The 20808-nt window shown below is 30.6% G+C and overlaps 1 protein-coding gene across 2 annotated transcripts in view; it reads right to left on the bottom strand.

Moving 5' to 3' along the window:
* LOC139513196 (mediator of RNA polymerase II transcription subunit 1-like) overlaps window positions 1-20808 on the bottom strand; it is a 40053-nt gene that overhangs the window by 12778 nt on the left and 6467 nt on the right. The window contains exons 2-14 of one of the 2 annotated variants that reach the window (XM_071301476.1): window positions 17473-17591; window positions 13992-14070; window positions 12705-12892; window positions 11937-12037; window positions 11028-11102; window positions 9688-9755; window positions 8298-8384; window positions 7722-7836; window positions 4426-4550; window positions 3871-3965; window positions 3320-3512; window positions 1870-1959; window positions 1174-1279 (exon numbers count right to left, since the gene is read on the bottom strand). In XM_071301476.1, the coding sequence (XP_071157577.1) occupies window positions 1174-1279; window positions 1870-1959; window positions 3320-3512; window positions 3871-3965; window positions 4426-4550; window positions 7722-7836; window positions 8298-8384; window positions 9688-9755; window positions 11028-11102; window positions 11937-12037; window positions 12705-12892; window positions 13992-14070; window positions 17473-17591 (1441 nt within the window). The remainder of the gene's footprint in view (window positions 1-1173; window positions 1280-1869; window positions 1960-3319; window positions 3513-3870; window positions 3966-4425; window positions 4551-7721; window positions 7837-8297; window positions 8385-9687; window positions 9756-11027; window positions 11103-11936; window positions 12038-12704; window positions 12893-13991; window positions 14071-17472; window positions 17592-20808) is intronic. The other variant, XM_071301477.1, reaches the window with a different exon arrangement.

The raw sequence follows: 20808 nt of genomic DNA, 5'->3' as shown, positions 1-20808 counted from the left end.
ACAACTATCCACAAGAGACCAAAATGACACAGACATTAACAACTATAGGTCACTGTACAGCCTTCAACAATGAGCAAAGCCCATGGTGATAATGATTATGTCAGATGATGGATCTGCTTAATTAAAGAAAAATATAATTGATATTGATTAAAATCTTGTATTTTTAATTGGCTTAACATTGTTGTTTCTAAAAGTCAAAGTTGCTATCATCCTGAGTATTGCTACGGCAGTTAACATTCAGTTCAGTAGATACAACAGAGGCAGACAAATCCTTAACAGGATAATAAATTATATGATCCTTGACATGGGCATTGAGTGTGGGTACATCGTTGTATTGTGCATTGAAGTCAGAAGACCCTAAAGTGGCCCCAAATTTGACAGTGATGCTTTACAGATACAAAGAAAAGAAGATTGCGACACCAATTTATTTAATTTCTAATACAAAGCCAACATAGTTATAATGGAAAATGTCCATGTAGTTCACTCTATGTAAATTATAGGATTTGAATCTAAAACAAACTTGGGATCGGTGTCCTTGCGAACACGTGGATCAGTGGCTGTACGTTGTTTATATTGGAGTTTGTTTGTTTTTTATTTTATTTTAACATTGTGAAAATATACAGTGTTCTCCTTTGAATAAGTTGTATTTCCATTCAATATTTATAAAGCACCTTGTTTTTGTATTTTTCTAATCCATTGACTGATGTCACTTTGTTTTCGTTTACTCATTTTCGTACACGCCTATTAATTACACCAATCGTAGGTCGTTTAAGAAAACCGGTTGTAAATCGACCAATCAGGAGTCTGTTTACGGACGGTGTTCGGGTGCCTTCTGCTGGTTTCTACTTTCAGTAGTTTTCGCCTTACTCTCCTTGTTGATAGCGATCCCAGCCTAGGCGTTCGTGACTACTCGGGTCACTTCACGTAGATAGGGAAAGTTTATAAATATCAACCACACTTTATCGGAAATCCCCTGGTTGTGTCAACAGCGTAAATTTCCCCTTTAGTCATTTTTATTGATTTTTTAATTTTACAATTTTGAGCAAAGTAGGCGGCGGATTTCCTTCAAGTAGACGACGAAAATCGCCACCTACCGCCTTCTATTGAAAGCCCTGCATGATATTATGCCATTAACCGTTGACATATTACAGTTTTATATACTTTATATCATACCTTTGAAATATTTTACCAGCTAAATCTTCTGAACAAAGTGACTGTTCTTCTTCACTATAAATAACCTTGAACTTGGGATACGTAATATCACTCAAATCTATTTCAGCTGAAAAAAATAAAAATATGCTATATATTAGTAGTAGTTCATTAAATAAATAAAAATCATTCAAGAGAGTACTGCTGTTCCCTACAATTTCAATATTCACTTCAGTCAAATTAAAGGTTAAAGTTAGGAACAAGTGAAAAGAACCTGTTTTTTTGTGTGGACTCTGACAATAATTTTTACTTTGTGCATTAAAAATAGGATGCAAAATATTCGTGTTCATTCTCAACCTGTATATATGTTATGTATTGACATCAAATAAATCTTACATTTAAATATTAAGAATGAACACAAATGCCGCCACTTCCATTTCAGACTGAAACTGTCTAAAATTAACTAAAATACTAATATTTTAAAGATTTCAGTAATTTAGCACAACTTTATGATGCTAGCACTTGATACATGTGCATTGTATGTAAAAAACAGACAATTTTGATGTAACAAAAGTATTCTTCTTTCCAATAAATAGCTTAAACTTTACATTTTGTTAAATAATTTAAAACTGCTATATTTTGGGGCCAAAAACGGGTCTTACTGGACCTACTCCTTTAAAATAATAATCATATCATAAGTAAAGACAAAACATGTCTTACCTGTGACCATTGTATTGTGTAGAGGATGTTCAAATGAGAGGGTCATTTGTTGTAAGGATAAGGCATTCAACTCAAATACAACAGAACATTCTGAAAAATAGGTATAAAAAGATCAAAATTATATCACAACTGTAGCTATTCAGGATTTTTTTCAGACAAACAATTATAATTTCAAGATCCCTATAATATAAATGCTTGAAGGATGAGAATTATATGTGTGAATGTCTTAAGGGCATACGATACAGTTTTGAACCTGTATTTACAAGTTGATGAAAATTTGCATATAGGCTATTTTTTACCTGTCAATCAAATATGTCATAAAAAATATACCTTCATGTGCTACTTTTTGAGTAAAATGAGGTCGAAATTTTGTATATTTGCTCAAAATTCAGATTTGTGTATTTTCTTTTTCGAAAGAACGATGTAACTTTTTTGCTTTAAAAGATAAATACAAATTGTTTTTTGTTAAATAATCGGTAATTTCTGTATTTTATAAGTATCATTAAAAATTATGCAATTTTCATTCCGAAATAACTCTATATTCATCAAATGTTCATGAATAGAGGAAAAAACGTCATTTTTTGCTGCATGTTTATTAAAATTAAAAAAATTGTGCTATTTACAGTTTTATAAAATTTGGGTCACATAATCTCCTTGCAAAATGAAACAAATTGCTGTTTTAAAAAATCGGGGGTCCATGCACTTGTTTTAAAATTAAATCAGTTTGAATGATAAAAATCAGTCGAAAAATGCATCTTTTCCCAATATGTCACAGTTTGACGTCGCGAAAATAACATTTTACGTTAGCAACGTCATTACCTTCCCTGTAACTGTATCGTATGCCCTTAATGTGTATTTACCAGTATGTATGTATTGTAGGATGAGCTTTTGTTCTGTTGGTTCAAAAGCTCTTGAAAACTTGTTTGTTATTGACTTGCATATAACAACTTTTAGACTTATGTCTTATGCACTATCAGAACAGCATGTATTGCTTTCAGGGAAGACAAAAAGTTCACAACACTGTATATATATCATATAAATAATGCATGAATGATATAATTATTACTTAATTGGAATATCAAGAGTTGAACAAATAAGTAAGTCCATTGACCCAACGTCCGATTAGCATAACTATGTCTTTAAATTAACTGTTCTTTATAATTGAATATGATCTCTTAGACTTTAGTGGAAAGTTGTCTCATTGGCATTCAATCCACATCTTCTTATTTTCATACTGAATGCTGGAAAAAAAATTTTGACTGATATATGTATTATTATCAATGATATCATCTTTCTCCAACATATTTATTTTGTCAAAATTCATTTTCCTATCACAGCTTTACAAGCTCAATGAACTACTACTGAATTGTAAATTAAAACATTCAAGTTACAATCTTTTAATAAGCTTTTTGTTTGTACTCACGAATTCTGTGTTCTAAAAAAATCTTACCTTGACTAGCATTTGGTCTAATACTACTACCAATAACTGTATTAAAGATGAGTTGTTGTCGTAAACAGTTAAGGACTTGAGCAACATTGGTTGGATGAGTAAAGGGAATCTTACTGACCATCACTGCAGGTTGTTCCAGCGAACAACCATTGATATCATTCATATAAAATACATGCTGTTGATCTGGCAAAGTCTGAAAATAGGACAAAGTTAAAATCACATTTGTTAAACTGAGCAAATATTATAACCTAAAAAGATCCATTTTCGATATAGGCAGGCAGTTTTGAGGATTATGGAATTATTGCTAAAAGAGTTGAATTAAATGAGTTGTGAATCTTATGAATTCAGTCACAATATTAGTAAACTAGTTCTATCAATCCAGTTTCAAGACAACTTTCAATGTCTTATAAATTGCATACCACAGTGGTACAGTAGTGCAGATAATTCAGTTAATATTTGGACCATACATGTATATTTGCTTACTGAAATTTTAGCAGTACATTTATATTTCAACTGATTTCCCTAAAAACTAACAGTGCAAATGTACTTACAACAAAGAATTCATCCTCAGCTTTACATTTAAAAACATCTTTTAACAACAAAGTAATTAAACTGTTCTCTTCACCAACTGTTATCACATCTAAATCTATAACAAAATATATTTAAGATTTAAAACATACAATATTCACCATTGCATTTGTTTGTTTGTCAAGGAAACCTACTAAGTCAAAACAGATATTTGAATACTATTAAGGGAAACTTGCAACACCCAAAGAATTTTCATTCTCCTTTATCGAAGTCTCATATGTTTAGGAAATAACAGCATTCAGTCAAAAAAAGGGCTTGGAATATCCTTTTTTTTAAATTGTGTATGTTGAATACCAAATTGAGTTTAAATGTATCATTTCTTGTATCTAGCTAAGGCATCAATATCCAGTTGACAGTAACACGAGTTAAACACATGAGCTTTATGTTGAACAAGTGCTGATTTGGAATGTGATATGAAATCCTATATCATGTTCTTTTTTTATTGAGAGTTTTTTTCCAGCCGTGACTTCTATAGACATCATCCTAATTATATTGAACATGTGATTTACTAGACTTACTTGTAACATTTTTAATCAACCTGACCACAGACAAGGCCACAGGGATGGGCTGTGGTAATACCAATACAAAACAGGCAGATAACATACAACTGTTGACATTGGATAATGCTTGAAATGATGGTAAACTGAAAAGATAAGACTGTCATTTAGACACACAGTTTTGCAAGTACATGTGTAATAAAGTAGACTTTTTGTTTTTGAGTAAAATATAATATCAAAATAAGTCAAAATACATATGTTTTTGCTACAATATTTCAGTAAAATGGAAGTCATCAATCTTTTAATTATGTTTTTTTTTTACAGTTTGCAATACCTGATGACAGTAAAAATTTGCCAAAATATTTGTTTAGAGTCAATTTCCTAATAGATGTAGAGTTTGGTTGGCTTGTTTGTCATGCTAGCTTTGTTTGTTTTAGTGTTTGACAAAGCATTTTAATTAAGTTTGACATCAGCAAACAATATAAGAAGGTGCAGTTAAACTGGTATATAATATACATTATATAATAATCAAATTTACCTATATACAAGTTGAACTCCACCTACTTAAATAGTTTGTCAAAAGGGTCTAATGAAATCTTTTTCATGGATATAAAATCAGCATCAAAACCAAAGTTTAACATTAAAGACCATCATCTGATTGTCTTAGTACAGTGGAACAATCAAATATAGATGTCTCATGTCAACCTATACACTAATTGACAGCTTTACTAGATAAATAAAAAGAATATCTGAGGGAATGAACTTATCAAGAAAGATCAGCATTAACCAATAAACCATTAAATAATTAGGCCAATCAGATGAAAACTGTCCACCTTACAATCATTTAATCATCCAATTTAAGAAACTATTACGAATAGTATTTGACAAACAATCCTCATCACCAAAACTCAATGTGAACCATGAAAAATGAGGTCAAGGTTCATGTACATCTAACAGTCATTCCATAAATCAAATATAGTAGACCTACAGAATATAGTAGTGGAGAAACAGGCTTAATCAGGTTGGGCTCAAGTCATGAAACATGGGGTGATCCCAAGTTTATGGGATAAACACGTTTTTCTGGGGTCGAAAAACCCCACAAAACTGGGGTAAAAAACTTCGTACATAAATTTCACAGCACTGTGAAAAAGCGCACAATGTCAGCTGTTGCGGTAATTTTTATCCAACATGAACTTTTGTTTACGTTAAGTAGTTTGCCATTGCTATAGTTTATTCTTTTGTGTAAGTCTCAGGATAAATGGGCTTCATAACCGGAAGTGTAAAAATCAAGCCATTTATGAATAATATCATATCGTTTCTTTACTTTCCAGACAAATTTTCTTTCTTACTAACTTTGTCGACTAACATTACTCCATCTTGAACAACAATGCATGTGCAATATGAAACAAAGCTTTCTATTGGTCGATTAATCTTTTGAGCTTTGTTAAATTCTATGGAGGGCAAAATTAACAAAACAATACTATAAACTGTTTTTCGTTTAATAGACTATTGTGAATATACCTTGACAAGACGAAATTAATTATGAAAACTGGAATAATCAATTATACTCTCTTGTATAATAGTCCCAGATGACAATGACCATATTTTGTATGTTTAAAGAAATTTGTAAGCAATTAAAATTAGATAAGTTTATAAGCTAGCCCTTATCCTTACAAAGTTTATCAAAAATTAAATTGCAATATACATTGACATGTCAAGGTATATACACAAGTCTATAAATAGTATTACATCAGCATTTTTCTTATATATTTGTCGTATTCATTAGGAATGATTCTATCTTATCAAAGATGATAGATTCCTCCTAGATGTTTTGCACTAAATTTGAAAATTTAAATTTACATGCCAATCCCCCCTTTTTGGCGAAACTACAAAATAAGTAAAGAATATATTTAGTTTATAATATAAAGATTGACTAAAACATTTAGTTGTGTCTGTTCTTAAAATTTAGTTATTAACATTCTACTTTTATATTAATGTATGTATAGCATGCTTCTTTATTATAATGTGACTTGACATATGTATTGATATCAGCATGTAATTTATTGTATATAAACCACACACGCGAGTTTATAACAACTTTGACTGGATATATAGCCCTCGCAAGGTCAGTGATGAGATTTGTCCTATATTTCTATTATATATCTATTTTAACAAGTTTATTTACAAGGTATAATTTTTTCATAAGAATAGCAAAGTATTCTATAAAATATACAGTAAATTGAAAAATATATTTTAAATCAATATAAGATAGTTTCATTTATATCTTCACTTAATAATCTGTTCTTACACAGTAATATAGTTCATTTTGAGTCATTCCTTATTCTTGCAAAGGGAGATAATTTCAGCATATCCGATACAAAATGAAAAACAGTTTTTGGTATTGTTTTGTTAATTTTGCCCTCCATAGAATTTAACAAAGCTCAAAAGATTAATCGACCAATAGAAAGCTTTGTTTCATAATGCACATGCATTGTTGTTCAAGATGGAGTAATGTTAGTCGACAAAGTTAGTAAGAAAGAAAATTTGTCTGGAAAGTAAAGAAACGATATGATATTATTCATAAATGGCTTGATTTTTACACTTCCGGTTATGAAGCCCATTTATCCTTAGACTTACACAAAAGAATAAACTATAGCAATGGCAAACTACTTAACGTAAACAAAAGTTCATGTTGGATAAAAATTACCGCAACAGCTGACATTGTGCGCTTTTTCACAGTTGCTGTGAAATTTATGTACGAAGTTTTTTACCCCAGTTTTGTGGGGTTTTTCGACCCCAGAAAAACGTGTTTATCCCATAAACTTGGGATCACCCCATGTTTCATGACTTGAGCCCAACCTGTTAATTGAAATTGAACATTATGACCTATAGTTGTTAAATTCTGTGTCATTTTAGTCTCCCGTGGAGAGTGGTCTCATTGGCAATCATACCACATCTTCTTTTTACATTGACCAATGAATCATGAATATAAGGTTGTCAGATAAAACCCTGCCAGAAAACATATATAAACCTTACAACTATTTCATACACCAAAATTAGTTCAACTTCTGCTTATAGATTCTTGACCTCATAATGAAAAGAAACTTTGATCACTGATTCATGAAATGAGGGAAGGGTCATATGAAATTTGTCGGACAGACACAGCTTCATTGCTCTGGTCAACTTTTAGATCATATACAGAATCTTTTAATTACAATAGCTAAATTTTTTAGTTTACTAATATATTTTTAGCTTCCATGAGAGATAACAATATCTAAAGAATTGAGATATATTTTCTGTCAATATCATTTGCCTACCTTTTACCATCTTGTGTAACCACACTCATCAATGGCATTGTCTGTAGTCTGCTTGACACTGAACACTGTTGTATGCATACAGTTACACTCTGTCCACACTCATATTCTGTTATAGCTATTAAGAAGAATTCATTTTACAAACATTTAAACTATCAACCAAATTGTGTGTTATCCAAGGAAGACTTGTGTTCTCTGTCCTTTCTAAATAATGTAAGCTTATTTATTATTCCTTTAAAGTATAACTTGCCAGTTATTCTGAAACACTTCTGCTGTTGTCTGCTCTTTTGATTGGGTTGTCTCTTTGACACACTCCCCATTTCCATTCTCAATTTTATTTGAATATTAACCTCACTTATAATGGCGTCAATTGAAAATGTTCATGAATATATTTTAGCTCTCAAAATATTGAGTCTGACCATATTAATACAATAACAATAACTAATGCCACATGAGCTCAAAATCATACAAGTGCACTTGTGCCTAGTATTTCCTTAGAAATATTTGAAACAATCAATTTTTCCAAAACATAAAGAGCATTTAATTTGGATAAGACTGTTTTTCCTGTAAATGAGTTACCTTCAACTGTCAATGGATGTGGTGAGTTACTTCTCTTGTCCAATAGGTCATAGGGTGAAACAAAGTAAATTAACTTCATAGGATAACCTAAAAGAAAAATAATCACAATTAAAGTAAAAAAGTTTAAAGAATTTATATCTTCAACTTGTCATCCTTCATTCTAGTGTTCACAGCTAAACTCATAAACAATAACTATCCATTTTCAGAAACAAACTCGAGAGATTTATTATGGTCTTTAAGATTGTCTTGATGGGGGGTTGGATGGCACTTTTTTTATGCCACTGCCCATACAGTTTCATTTAAACTTTTGATACATAACCACACAATTTGAACTTGCTGACCTGCCCCCACATATACATAAACATTTCAAGTACCTTCCACTCTCCACCCCCATCACCTATATATTGGGTTTTTTTCTGGAATATCCCTATATAGAGAATATATTTTGTTTATTTCAAATTGTTTTTCACTTGACATTTAAGGGCAGATAATTTAGCTAATTTAAATTTTATGGTTCTTACTGCAGACATAGCTATAAAATCTAAACCAAAATTGTGACCGATGAACGTACATGAACATCACTTTATACAACGTCTTTGCAAGAAAGGATTATAAAATTGTCAAAGCTAATTTAATATATTGAATGACTTGACACAAGTTTACTCATAATTTTACCAGAAATAACTTATATATGTATTTTTTATTCGATAGAAGACTAATCTTGCTGCTATGTTTATCCATGTTTAACAAATTAAACATGCTCAATTAGAATCAATCTGTCACTACAGCCCACTTACTTAAATATCATAACATTTTTTTACACATCATTAATGTAATGTGTGCAATAAAACATTTTTTTCTTTTCATAAATTGAATGTATTTATATGTGACGGATCATATTAGTTTTTCTTGTTTTTTTCCCCAGGGCTGTTCCAAAAATTAATATACGGTGGGGGGGTATTCTAGCTATTTTATTTGACCCAACCATGCATAAATTTTTAATTGGATATTTCCTTTAAAAGGTCAAGCAAGCTTTCTTAAATTACCACCAACCATCAAATTTAAATAAAAGTGCCATCTTGACAGTCAGTTGCATATACATGTATATATCAGTATTAGAGAATTGGTTGTACATTCATATTCAACCACAGATCGGTTTTATGATTTTTTTAGCATCTTTTTATAAATCAATTTTTTAATCCTGGTGAGGAAAATAATCTTTTTTCTCCTTTAATAATGATATTTCTTGGCAGTAATAAAATGTCACCAGATTGTCAAGTAGCAGTTACCTAACAATCCAATGAACAGAATGTTGCTTAAAATTCAGTAATTAACACCATTACAATGTCTTGTTAAAATTTTAACAACATTAATATTGAGTTCTACTTACCACCTTTCCTTGGCAGCAGTATACCCAGTGGAGACTTGTGGATACAGTTAGAAACACCTTTGATAGAGCTGAAATAAAATATTCTAGTTTTAGAACTTAATATTTCTTCTATTTTTCATGCTGTATAGTAGAACTATTGAGAGGTGCTGATTTCAGCCTATGTGTAATGCTGAATATAAGATGTCATGGCCATTATGTAAAGGAATATATATTTATATATATAAAGTGCCTAGAAAATCAACCTAACGATGTTAAGAGTAGATTTGATTTGTAACTTCCTCCCAGGCGCCGGGGCTGGAACCTGTACTTTTTATTTCTAACTTCTACGACAACACCGCCTAGCATTGAGCAGAGACCTTATCCCCTCTTCTAACTCTAGTTTATAAAAATAAGCTTTAGTTTCGGGAGGTGTTACCTTGTCGTAGGAATTAAACAAGGATCTCTGATACAATACACGAAGTATTCTTTTTAGTGTACAGAAATGATCATCTACTCATCTCTTCAGTATAATTACAGGATGCTAATCTATTTTTAGAAGCATACAATCACTGTAAATTAATATATGTATATCTCTGACTATGTGTAGTGACAACTGCAAATTAAAAATTGTCCATCGGATATCTTATGATTAAGAAATACCAGGCGTTAGAATATGTATAACGTGCCTAGAAAATCAACCTAACGATGTTAGAGTAGATTTGATTTGTAACTTCCTCCCCGGCGCCGGGGCTGGAACCTGTACTTTTTATTTCTAACTTCTACGACAACACCGCCTAGCATTATATATATAAGTATTTGGTAAAACAGGAAGTTGATAACCAATATTTGTGAAAACACCACAAGTAGCTTAAAATGAATTATAGGGAGCTCTGATTTGTTGTTCATTTGAAAACAGGTACACAAATTTCACAGGACATTAAATTCCTGTAATTCAGAGGTTGTCCTTTGTTTATGTCTTACATATTTGTTTTTTGTTCATTTTTTGTACATAATTAAGCTATCAGTTTTCTGGTTTAAATTGTTATACATTGTCATTTCGGGCCTTTTATAGCTTAGTATGCAGTGTGGGCTTTGCTCATTGTTGAAGGCTGTATGGTAACCTATAGTTGTTAATTTTTGTGTCATTTGGTGTCTTGTGGAGAGTTGTCTCATTGGCAATCATACCACATCTTCTTTTTTATATTATGTCCTTCAAAATTTGATATAAAAATGGTTGAACTTGAAATTTTAGTTCCAAATGACTGCAGTTTTGCATACGATAAAAGCTAATCCTACAACGTATAAAAGCTTTCTGTATATTAATTTTTTAGGAAAAGACAGTAATAGCAGTAAATTTTCACCTTTGTAACTGAGCAAGGTCATTGAGATCTGTTTCTAGAGACTGTAAAGCCAAGTATGCTTTGGACTTCTGCTTCCTGTAAAAGAAATTAATATTTTTTTCTGTAATACCCGAAGTTGACAAAGCAAAACCATGGTAAATATTATTATTAATAACTTATTTGTTTACAATTTCTTATTTTTGTCGAAAAAATATGGAACACCTGCTTTAAAAATTAACTGATCATTTATAGACAGAGAAGAGTTCTAACCTGATGAACATGTGAGATAGCAGTGTAATTAAAATTTAATTATTATTCATAATGGAAAAATAAATCTTTCAAATATGATTTGGAAAGATATTAAAACTTTAATCAATAAAATATTTTGCCTCCAGATTTATTTTTTGAGGGAGAGGGTGCGGTGTCCTTGTTTTGATTTCATCAATTGTTATTATGCATGAATAAGAAAATCTACATAAACTTATGAAAGAATAAGCTAAGAAACTGAACAATTAAATTTTTGATACTTAACTTATTGATACTACATGCCAAGAAATCAAATAATAACAGTAGTCATTAAAAAGGCTCCTAAAAATGATATCATTATCATCATCTTTCAAAAATGGTCAGTAACCTTTAACCATTAATAACTGTAAATATTGACCAGATTTAAAGGTGTAATACTGGAAAAAGTATCACATAAAAAGCATCATCAGAAACCTCCCACTTATGCATTTATTTCTCCATATTTGGATGTCAGAAGTGCCCTTCGTCTATATAATGAAGTGTGTAAGTCCATGAAATGTAAAACACCTTCTTATTAAAACATGTTCATCAGTTATCTGTCTGTCTGATGCATGTGTATGTACTACATGTAAGCTGTGTAAGTATCCCTTGCTGTCTTCTTACTGACCACAGAAACAAACTTACTTGTCTCCAGGTATCTTGTAGATGGATAAAAATCCTTGCAAATGTCCAGAAAATTCATCATACTGCTCTCTACTGAGGACTTCTGTCAGCTCTTCATTACTCTGAAATCAATAATTTATTTTATAGAAAAAAGCTGAATTATTTTTTTCAAAATATATCTTTTTTTATGTATAACTATCATAACTATTGTTTTATATAAATTCTTTAGATTTTTATTTTCCCTGCAGGAAGATGAGTTACTGATGCATGCATATAGTCACATTATAGTGACCAAAAGACTATAGTTGTTTCATGCATGCATGGTCTCTTGTTTTAGAGTTGTCTCATTGGCACATGTGGCAATCATAACACAACTTCTTATTTTAGTATTATATGAATTACATGTGAAAAAGTGTGTACAAGCTTACTTTACTGAAACCAACCAATTCATTTAACTCCCATGTATAGATAAATCATTCAGAGATTGTTCAAGTTTTAAAACCACATTTATTTTTGCTTTTATTAAATGGATGGATGGTTGTTTAACCTCCAGTGGTAAAATTAAATGCATATGCAGGATAAGGACATTTCAACTATATTTGCAACAAATTTCTGATGGTGGGCAACAAGAAAACCAAGCATAAATATATCTATCAAGACATTCAAAAGCTCTGCGTCTCATGTGACTTTGTATATTTTATACAGAGATATAAATTTGACCTTGACGTTTCTATCACTAATCCAATTAATCAAGGGTGTGAATTTTGTGAATGGTTTCACATAACTTACCATTGCTTCTCCCTGGTGACAAACTCTGACATCTTTTACAACTCCCTTTGTATCCATGGAGATTTCAACAGTAAACATTTCACAGCTGATGGAAGCTGGTTTATCTGGAAGTGCTGGTGGATTAAACATCAAGCTTTGCTGACGGGCAATGGATTCCAGTTTTTCCAGCAGGGTTTGCTGATTTTCAACTGAAAAATATTTGCTTATTTCAATTCTATTACCACTTATGTTTTGTTTTGCTATACATGTAGATTATTCCCTCCTGATAAGTAATGATTTTCCTCAATAAATGGAAAACAAACCTTTTTCTTCTAATACCATTTTACATAACCACAGAAGCTGACCATAAACTTAATTAACTAATGTTAAAATTGACAATGGAAATAGGGAATGTGTCAAAGAGACAACAACCCAACCATAGAGAAGACAATCTGTTAATGTTATCTGTATTTTGATAAACATTCATTTAAACAAGTTCCTGGATTTATATCAATAACCATTAATATGTATAAAGTTAATGTAGTGTGAAACATGTTGTTATAGAAATTATTTTTTACAACAAAAGTTTTAAATATCAAACAGATGGCACATATGTTCAACTTCTATGTAATGAAATTTCTGTCTCTATAAAGACAGCTCTTAGTTGAAACTTAAAAAACTCAGTCTCCTATATCAACTAGAATCTGCATATAGCCACATTTATGGCATATCTCCGACCCAATTGGACTTTTATCAGTCTGTCATTGGCCCTTTATTAGTTTATTATACAGTTTTAAATTACTTTAAAAAAATTGTCAAGAATAGATTCTTCACATGAATCATTTTATGTACAGCAGTATTTGTTTCCTATCTCTAAATTGTCCTAAATCTGCCACTCTTAATTAGCAAAATGTCAACCACTATAAAATATTTCCTTGCAGTAACCAGGATGTGTTTGCTTTTTAATAGTTTGAATTTATGATGATTTAAGACAACAGTAGTTTACTTCAATATCCATTATGACTTCTCCAACCGTTTGTATTGCAAGAAGGTGTTGGTTCACTTGACATTTTCAATTTTTATCATGTATAATTTTATGGAACAGACTTCAGTCTTAACCCAACTTTTAATCTTAAGTTAAAAGTTCAAATAAATTAATGAGGACATGTTTATGTAAACATCTATAACCAAGTTTGACCTCCAAATATGATGATACAAAATTACAAATAAAACAAGATTCCAGTAGGTCCTAAATTGATAATCTTTGCAACCAACAAAAAAGTCTTCACTACACTGTCAATATATTACCTTTAATTGCCTTTTGTAGCTTGTCCACACATGACAGTATGCTGGACCTCTCCAATGCATCTGACTGGCAACGCTTGTCCTATAAATTAATAATGCATGTAAATATTAACATGTAAATTGGTATATTTTCATACTATAGTATACACCCAAGGCCTTAGGATGCTTGCACTTCTTTTTTTTTTTTACCTGTAACACAAATGACATTTGACCTAAAAATACATTGGACATTTGCACTTTTTTCCAGTGAACCTGTAAATGGAATTATCAGTTTTATATGTACAACAAATTTAGGTGTGGTTTGTAGTATGTTTTAAAAATGTTTGGATTGAACATTCAAACATTGCAATAAATTGTTAAACAGATTGATTTATATGACTAATTGGATTATAAATGGACACTATACTCTTCTTGTGTTTATCCTTTGCCTAAAAAGTTGGTGGAACATTACTATCTACAATTTTTGTTTATCTGAGCCTATTTCAATAAGGGAAAATGTAAATTTGATTGTTAAAATTTATGGCTGTTAATGTTGACTTTGAAGAAAGAGTCATTATTGTTATTATGATATTATTTTCACCTTCTATTTTAAAGTGTTTTTGTTTTCGTCTCTGACACAAGCATGTTGTACACATGCTTATTTTTTGTAAGAGGTACAAATGTACAGAAAAAATAACTAATTCTGATACAAACTAGCCAATCCATTATACAGGATTTAGATTTTCATAAATTCTGACAATATATATCCTATGTTATTATATTTTCTTGATGTGTTATAGCAGTCATTCAAACATGCTGGCTGTTGGAAAGATTTTGACAATGTACATGTATTGCATGTATTATGAACAGCAACTGTGCAAAATTTCATTGATAACATACAAGTATTTTTTTAATTTTGTTGTTCATAAAAACTGTTTCTTGAAATATGTGATTTAAAAAAATAAATATAAATATTATTACAAAAAGATAATATTGATACATGTATGTATTTACATATATTGCAAAAACAACTGTGTTAAATTTCATTATCATCCTATCCATTGCTTTGGAGTTGTTGCATTTTTTCAAAAAAACTGTTCCCATACAATGTACAAAGAGGCAATTTAAAAACTACACAGCTCCCTCATCCGTCATGCAGGTCAATGCTTATATCTTTAAACACTTTAAATGTAATTTTTTGTATACATATAACTATTACCAAGTTCAATCATTTTCTATTGAATAACTGTCTTCACACTTCCAAATAAATCAATCTAAATATTGGTCTTAATCAATCTAGAGACATGGAGACAATGATATTAACTTTCACAATTCCTCTGGGATTTTCACTCAAGCAACAGGAAATCAACATTTTCACACTTATAATTAGAGACAATCACTTACACAAAACCAATCAAGATACATGAAATAATGAAATTTAGCCATTTAAAGGCCTGGAAGTGTAATAAAAGACATTATATGGCAACGAAAATAACTAAAACAGTTACATTCTTCGATACTTTCAAAATATTTTTGTATTTATTTAGAAATGAATATGATGATGATGATGATTGGTTTTGATAAGTGAAAACCTTTGTACACTTTTTCCGAGTATCTGTAAAATAAAGGGGCTTTCCTGGGGACTATACAAGTAATATGTAAAATTTTAGAAGTAGTCCCCCAAAATAAATGTTTCCCCATTAAACATGTTTTTTTTCTTCAAAATTGAATACATCAAGCTTAAACTGAGTGGAAACTTTACTATAAAAACAAGAGGCTCTCAAGAGCCTGAATCGCTCACCTTAATTCTTTTGGTTTAATCTCTCATCAATGATTATTTTGGCTTTTCAATTTATTTAAATGTTTTTTGGATCGTCCTATTTTCTTCAAAAGCCAAAAAAAATAATCATTTTCTCCTATGTTCTATTTTAGTCATAGTAGCTATGTTTCTTGACATACAAGGAAATAAAATATAAAATTTATACTAAATACTCTGAAACTCATTTAGCCTAAGTTTGGCTGAAATTGATACAGCAGTTTCAAAGGAGAAGATTTTTTAAAGTAAGTCAACATGATGAACAAATTGCGAAAAAAGTCCTTAAAGGGCAATAACTCCTTAAGGGGTCAATTGACAATTTTGGTCAAATTGACTTAATTGAAGATCTTACTTTGCTGAACATCATTGCTGTTTACAGTTTATTTCTATCTATAATTATATTCAAGATAATAAACAAAAACAGCAAAATGTCCTTAAAATTATCAATTCAGGGGCAGCAACCCAACAACAGGTTGTCTGATTCATCTGAAAATTTCAGGGCAGATAGATCTTGACCTGATAAACAATATAAACCCAGGTCAGATTTGCTCTAAATGCTTTGGTTTTTGAGTTATAAGCCAAAAACTGCATTTGACCCCTATGTTCTATTTTTAGCAATGGCAACCATGTTTGTTGATAGATCATAACTTCGGATACAATTTACAAACCACTACCCTAAGGAACATTTAGTTAAAGTTTGAAAGTATTTTGCCCAGTAGTTTCAGATGAGAAGATTTTTGTAAAAGATTACTAAGATTTACGAAAAATGGTTAAAAATTGACTATAAAGGGCAATAACTCCTAAAGAGGTCAACTTACCATTTCCGTCATGTTGACTTATTTGTAAATCTTACTTTGCTGAACATTATTGCTGTTTACAGTTTATCTCTATCTATAATAATATTCAAGATAATAACCAAAAACAGCAAAATTTCCTTAAAATTACCAATTCAGGGGCAGTAACCCAACAACGGGTTGTCTGATTCATCTGAAAATTTCAGGGCAGATAGATCTTGACCTGATAAACAATATTACCCCATGTCAGATTTGCTCTAAATGCTTTGGTTTTTGAGTTATAAGCCAAAAACTGCATTTGACCCCTATGTTCTATTTTTAGCAATGGCGACCATGTTTGTTGATAGATAAAAACTTCGGATACAATTTATAAATTAGATACCCTAAGGAACATTCAGTTAAAGTTTGAAAGTATTTGGCCCAGTAGTTTCAGAGGAGAAGATTCTTGAAATAGTTTACGACGACAGACGACGACAGACGACGGACGACAGACGACGACGGACGCCAAGTGATGGCATAAGCTCACTTGTCCCTTCGGGACAGGTGAGCTAAAAATTCTATTCAGTGAAATGCTCTGTGTTGTATAGTTTCATAAATGTCAATCAAAATAAAATTGTCTCATTGCATCTTATAAAATCACTACATAATCCATACAGTCAAGTTTTATAACTTAAAAAGATGGGATTTTTAGCTGGGTTGCTGTTTCATTGATGCATAACCCACATCTCCCTTTATTCATATATAAAATTAGAGGACGGAAACCAACTTGGGACATAAGTATACACGTATATACGTACCTGCAGAAGGACAAGGGTAAAACTTAATGTCCCTTCTGCTCTGGCGGGGGCATAAAAATAGTACTTGCATTTTGTGAATGGCTTACATTCTAACTTACATTTGTTATTGCAACTATGACTGCCTTGATAATTTCTGTCCAGTTTCGATTCTGGGAACTACGCGACTGTAACTTCTCCATTAACATGCGTAGTTCATCAAAGTCTTCTGGAGTCATTACTGAAATAAAATAAATAATCAGTACATAACAACATAAATCATCTCAAACTTGATCATCTCATTGTCATTGCTTGATTTACTATTCCATTAAAACTAAATGAAATTCAAATATCAATGCTTTGTTTGGGACAATTTTTTTTCCATGCTTTTTATAAACATTCATCTCAAATATACTTTCTGAAAAAATATTTTCAAAGTCTATTAATTCTGCTACATTTAAATCAAGATTAATTTCTTCCATCACAATTCATTGGAAAAATCCAGACATAAATTTTTTTCCTACAATAATATTTTATTTTTTCAATTGCTTTTATCTAAAAAAAAAAACCAAACATACAAGACCTACATGCAGATATAATTTTACATTCTCTAGGCCTATTGAACAAGATATTCTCCATTTTGAAGCCCTAAATGTAACTTTTAGGTAAACATTGTTGAACTTATAAGATTAGCAAGAACACATTAAATTAATGTCTTATAATGTATAAGGATTTCAGGCTTTTTTGTCCTGCCATCCTTAGTGCCTATTTTCCAATCTATCATGAATAATGTCATTAACAGCAAAAGTCAAAATTGTCAATATCAAACTTGAACGCCATTTTGTCATCTGTTGCATCATATGAAAATTTGAAAAACTTTGGTTGGACATCATGAACATTTCATACAATATTGCACAGAATCGCCATATGTGCCATTTTCAAATCTATAATCAATCTATCAAGGACCATAACTCCTGAACAGTAGAAATATATTGATTAAGTTATGGGACAAGTGATGTTGTATCGGTCAAATGTTTGTAAATATAGGTGTTTGTTTTTATACCTGCAGTACTAAGCACAAGTTTTGTTTATGTTACATGTAACTACGATTGGATGACATAAACCAGCAATGCGGCTTTTACAGGTACATTGTATATTTTACTATATACAGTTAATGAAAATTATGAAGCGCATGACTGATTAAAACTTATGGAGTTTGTTGAAGCATTTAATGTAAATGGAAGTTTGCACTAATAGCAGCAGTTGGTAATTAAATTTACCCTTTTTGAGTTGATTATTGTTAAGGGGATATACAATTATGTTTAACTTATAGTAATATGTCATCTCCATGCATTTTGTTACAAAAGTTGCAACATAATAAACTTTGAAACACATTGGTTAAACAGGTTAACAATTGATATCTGTTCAACTCAAAACCATTGAAACACTAGTTTATGTGTAACCTCATACAATTATTGTTTTTTAACCAAGTTTATTACTAATTTGTTTTCAAAGAGTAGCAGTATTTTTAAAAAGCACTTTTAAAGTAAAACTGATGATTTGAAGAAGTTTTACCCAAAAATATTTCAGTTTTGATATAAAACAGGTGTTTACATGCACAAAAAAGGATGAAATTTTACATTTTAAAGGAAATTTTATTAGTGATGCTTTAACAAACATTTCATTAATAATTTACACAAAATCAATATAATATTTTCAATCTAATATGTTCAGAGATAGGAAATGACCATAATAGTCTGTTATTAGAAATATTATTCTTGTTTTCATAAGTTTTTAAACATTCAGATATCTAAAGCCTTCTACATGTAAAGCTAGCAATTGAAAAGTAGTTACATGTATAACACAAATGTTAAAAACACAGAGGTACACATATGTTTACCAGTGTTATAAAGTCAAGTACTTTTTCTGATCTTAATATTTTTTTTAAAATCAATTTTAAATGCTTACTAATGAAACATAGCTATCATTTTTTTTGGTTTAAAAATGAAAGATGAAGAACAATGGATGTGAAAACACATCACATTCAATAGTGTGCTGAAATGAATTCTAATATCAAATTTTAAGGTGTTCTGATCATGATTCGTAATTCCTGATAAAAATGAGTTTAATCTTAAATCAGGAAGTAAGGAATGAGAAATTGCTTCACAGGATATAGCATGTAAATATGTAGCCATATATATTAAATTTCAAGAAGCTCTTATTTGCAATTTCCAAGAAAACTTTCAAGCATGGCTCTTATTGTGTAAAAATAAGAAAGTCATATAAGTATCATGTGGATTTGATCTTCAAGGAAGTTGATGAGAAAAACTGAAATGAAAGTGAGAGTGTCACATGGTAAAGCATGCTCAAATGTAGCTTGGTACCAAATCTAACAAAGCTAAGGGGCTCTTTTCACAATAAATATTACAACTAAAATTGATCTTAATACCACTGAAATGAGTCGTTGATGTGAAGTTCCTGACACAAATCAAAATGGTTACATGTACTACCATAGGACAATTATATTTTTAGATTTAAATGGCAATTTTTTTTAAGCAAAAAGAATAAAATCTTGACCTGTTCCAATTGGATTGGAATTATTTTTAAAATTTCATATGTACTGCATTTTAAGTCAATTTTTGCTGCAAAACCATAAATATTTTTTTGGGCTGTTTAACTCTGACATTTTTAGTATCAGGAACTGCAACCCATTCTTTCTTGTTTCAGTACACTTGTGTAGTTGTCAACAACCAATGAAATAGATGCAGGTCTGTCAAATTGTATAGCAATTCCTATCAAAATGTCTAGTGTTATCACAGTCTCAGTACAGTGACTATAACTATAAATAAATTATTAATTAGTTTGAGATCCTGTTGCATTGATTGGTTTATATATCAAGTCACTTTTGCAAGAGTTCGCTATGCATGATTTTCATTTGTCATGTTATCAAGTTTTTTTTTGTGAGTTCTCATTGCATGCTGATTGGTCCAAATAATAAGTCACATTGGCAACAAATGTCGGCCTTAATTTTTACCATGAATATCATCCATGTCATCAGGAAACAACACATTACATTTTAAAACATAACACAATAACTTAATTGTTCATGTTTTTTGGGGACAGGCAAAATCTACAACACTATTTAAACAATGTCAGACAGAAACCAAATTGGTTTGGCAGATTGGTATGGGACACCACTGGTATCAGACTGGTATCCTATGGCAAATGCATTAAAAAATGATTGTGCCCTTGTAATTTATTGCATATTTTAAAGATATCTATATGTTAATTAATTATTTCAATAAGTAAACATCAGGATTTTTTATTGTCGAAAATTCAAGATTTTCACAAGTTAATAAAACAAAAGGTGACTAAATTAGCTGTTTTTACTTATCATCTGACTGACTAATACAAACTGTTACATTTGTGAGGTGTCAAAGTTCAATTATTAACTTAAA

This window comes from Mytilus edulis, chromosome 2 (genome assembly GCF_963676685.1).
Source record: "Mytilus edulis chromosome 2, xbMytEdul2.2, whole genome shotgun sequence".
Lineage (NCBI taxonomy): Eukaryota > Metazoa > Mollusca > Bivalvia > Mytilida > Mytilidae > Mytilus > Mytilus edulis.
The sequence above is the reverse complement of the archived record's forward strand: the minus strand, read 5'-3'. Positions and strand labels throughout refer to the sequence as shown.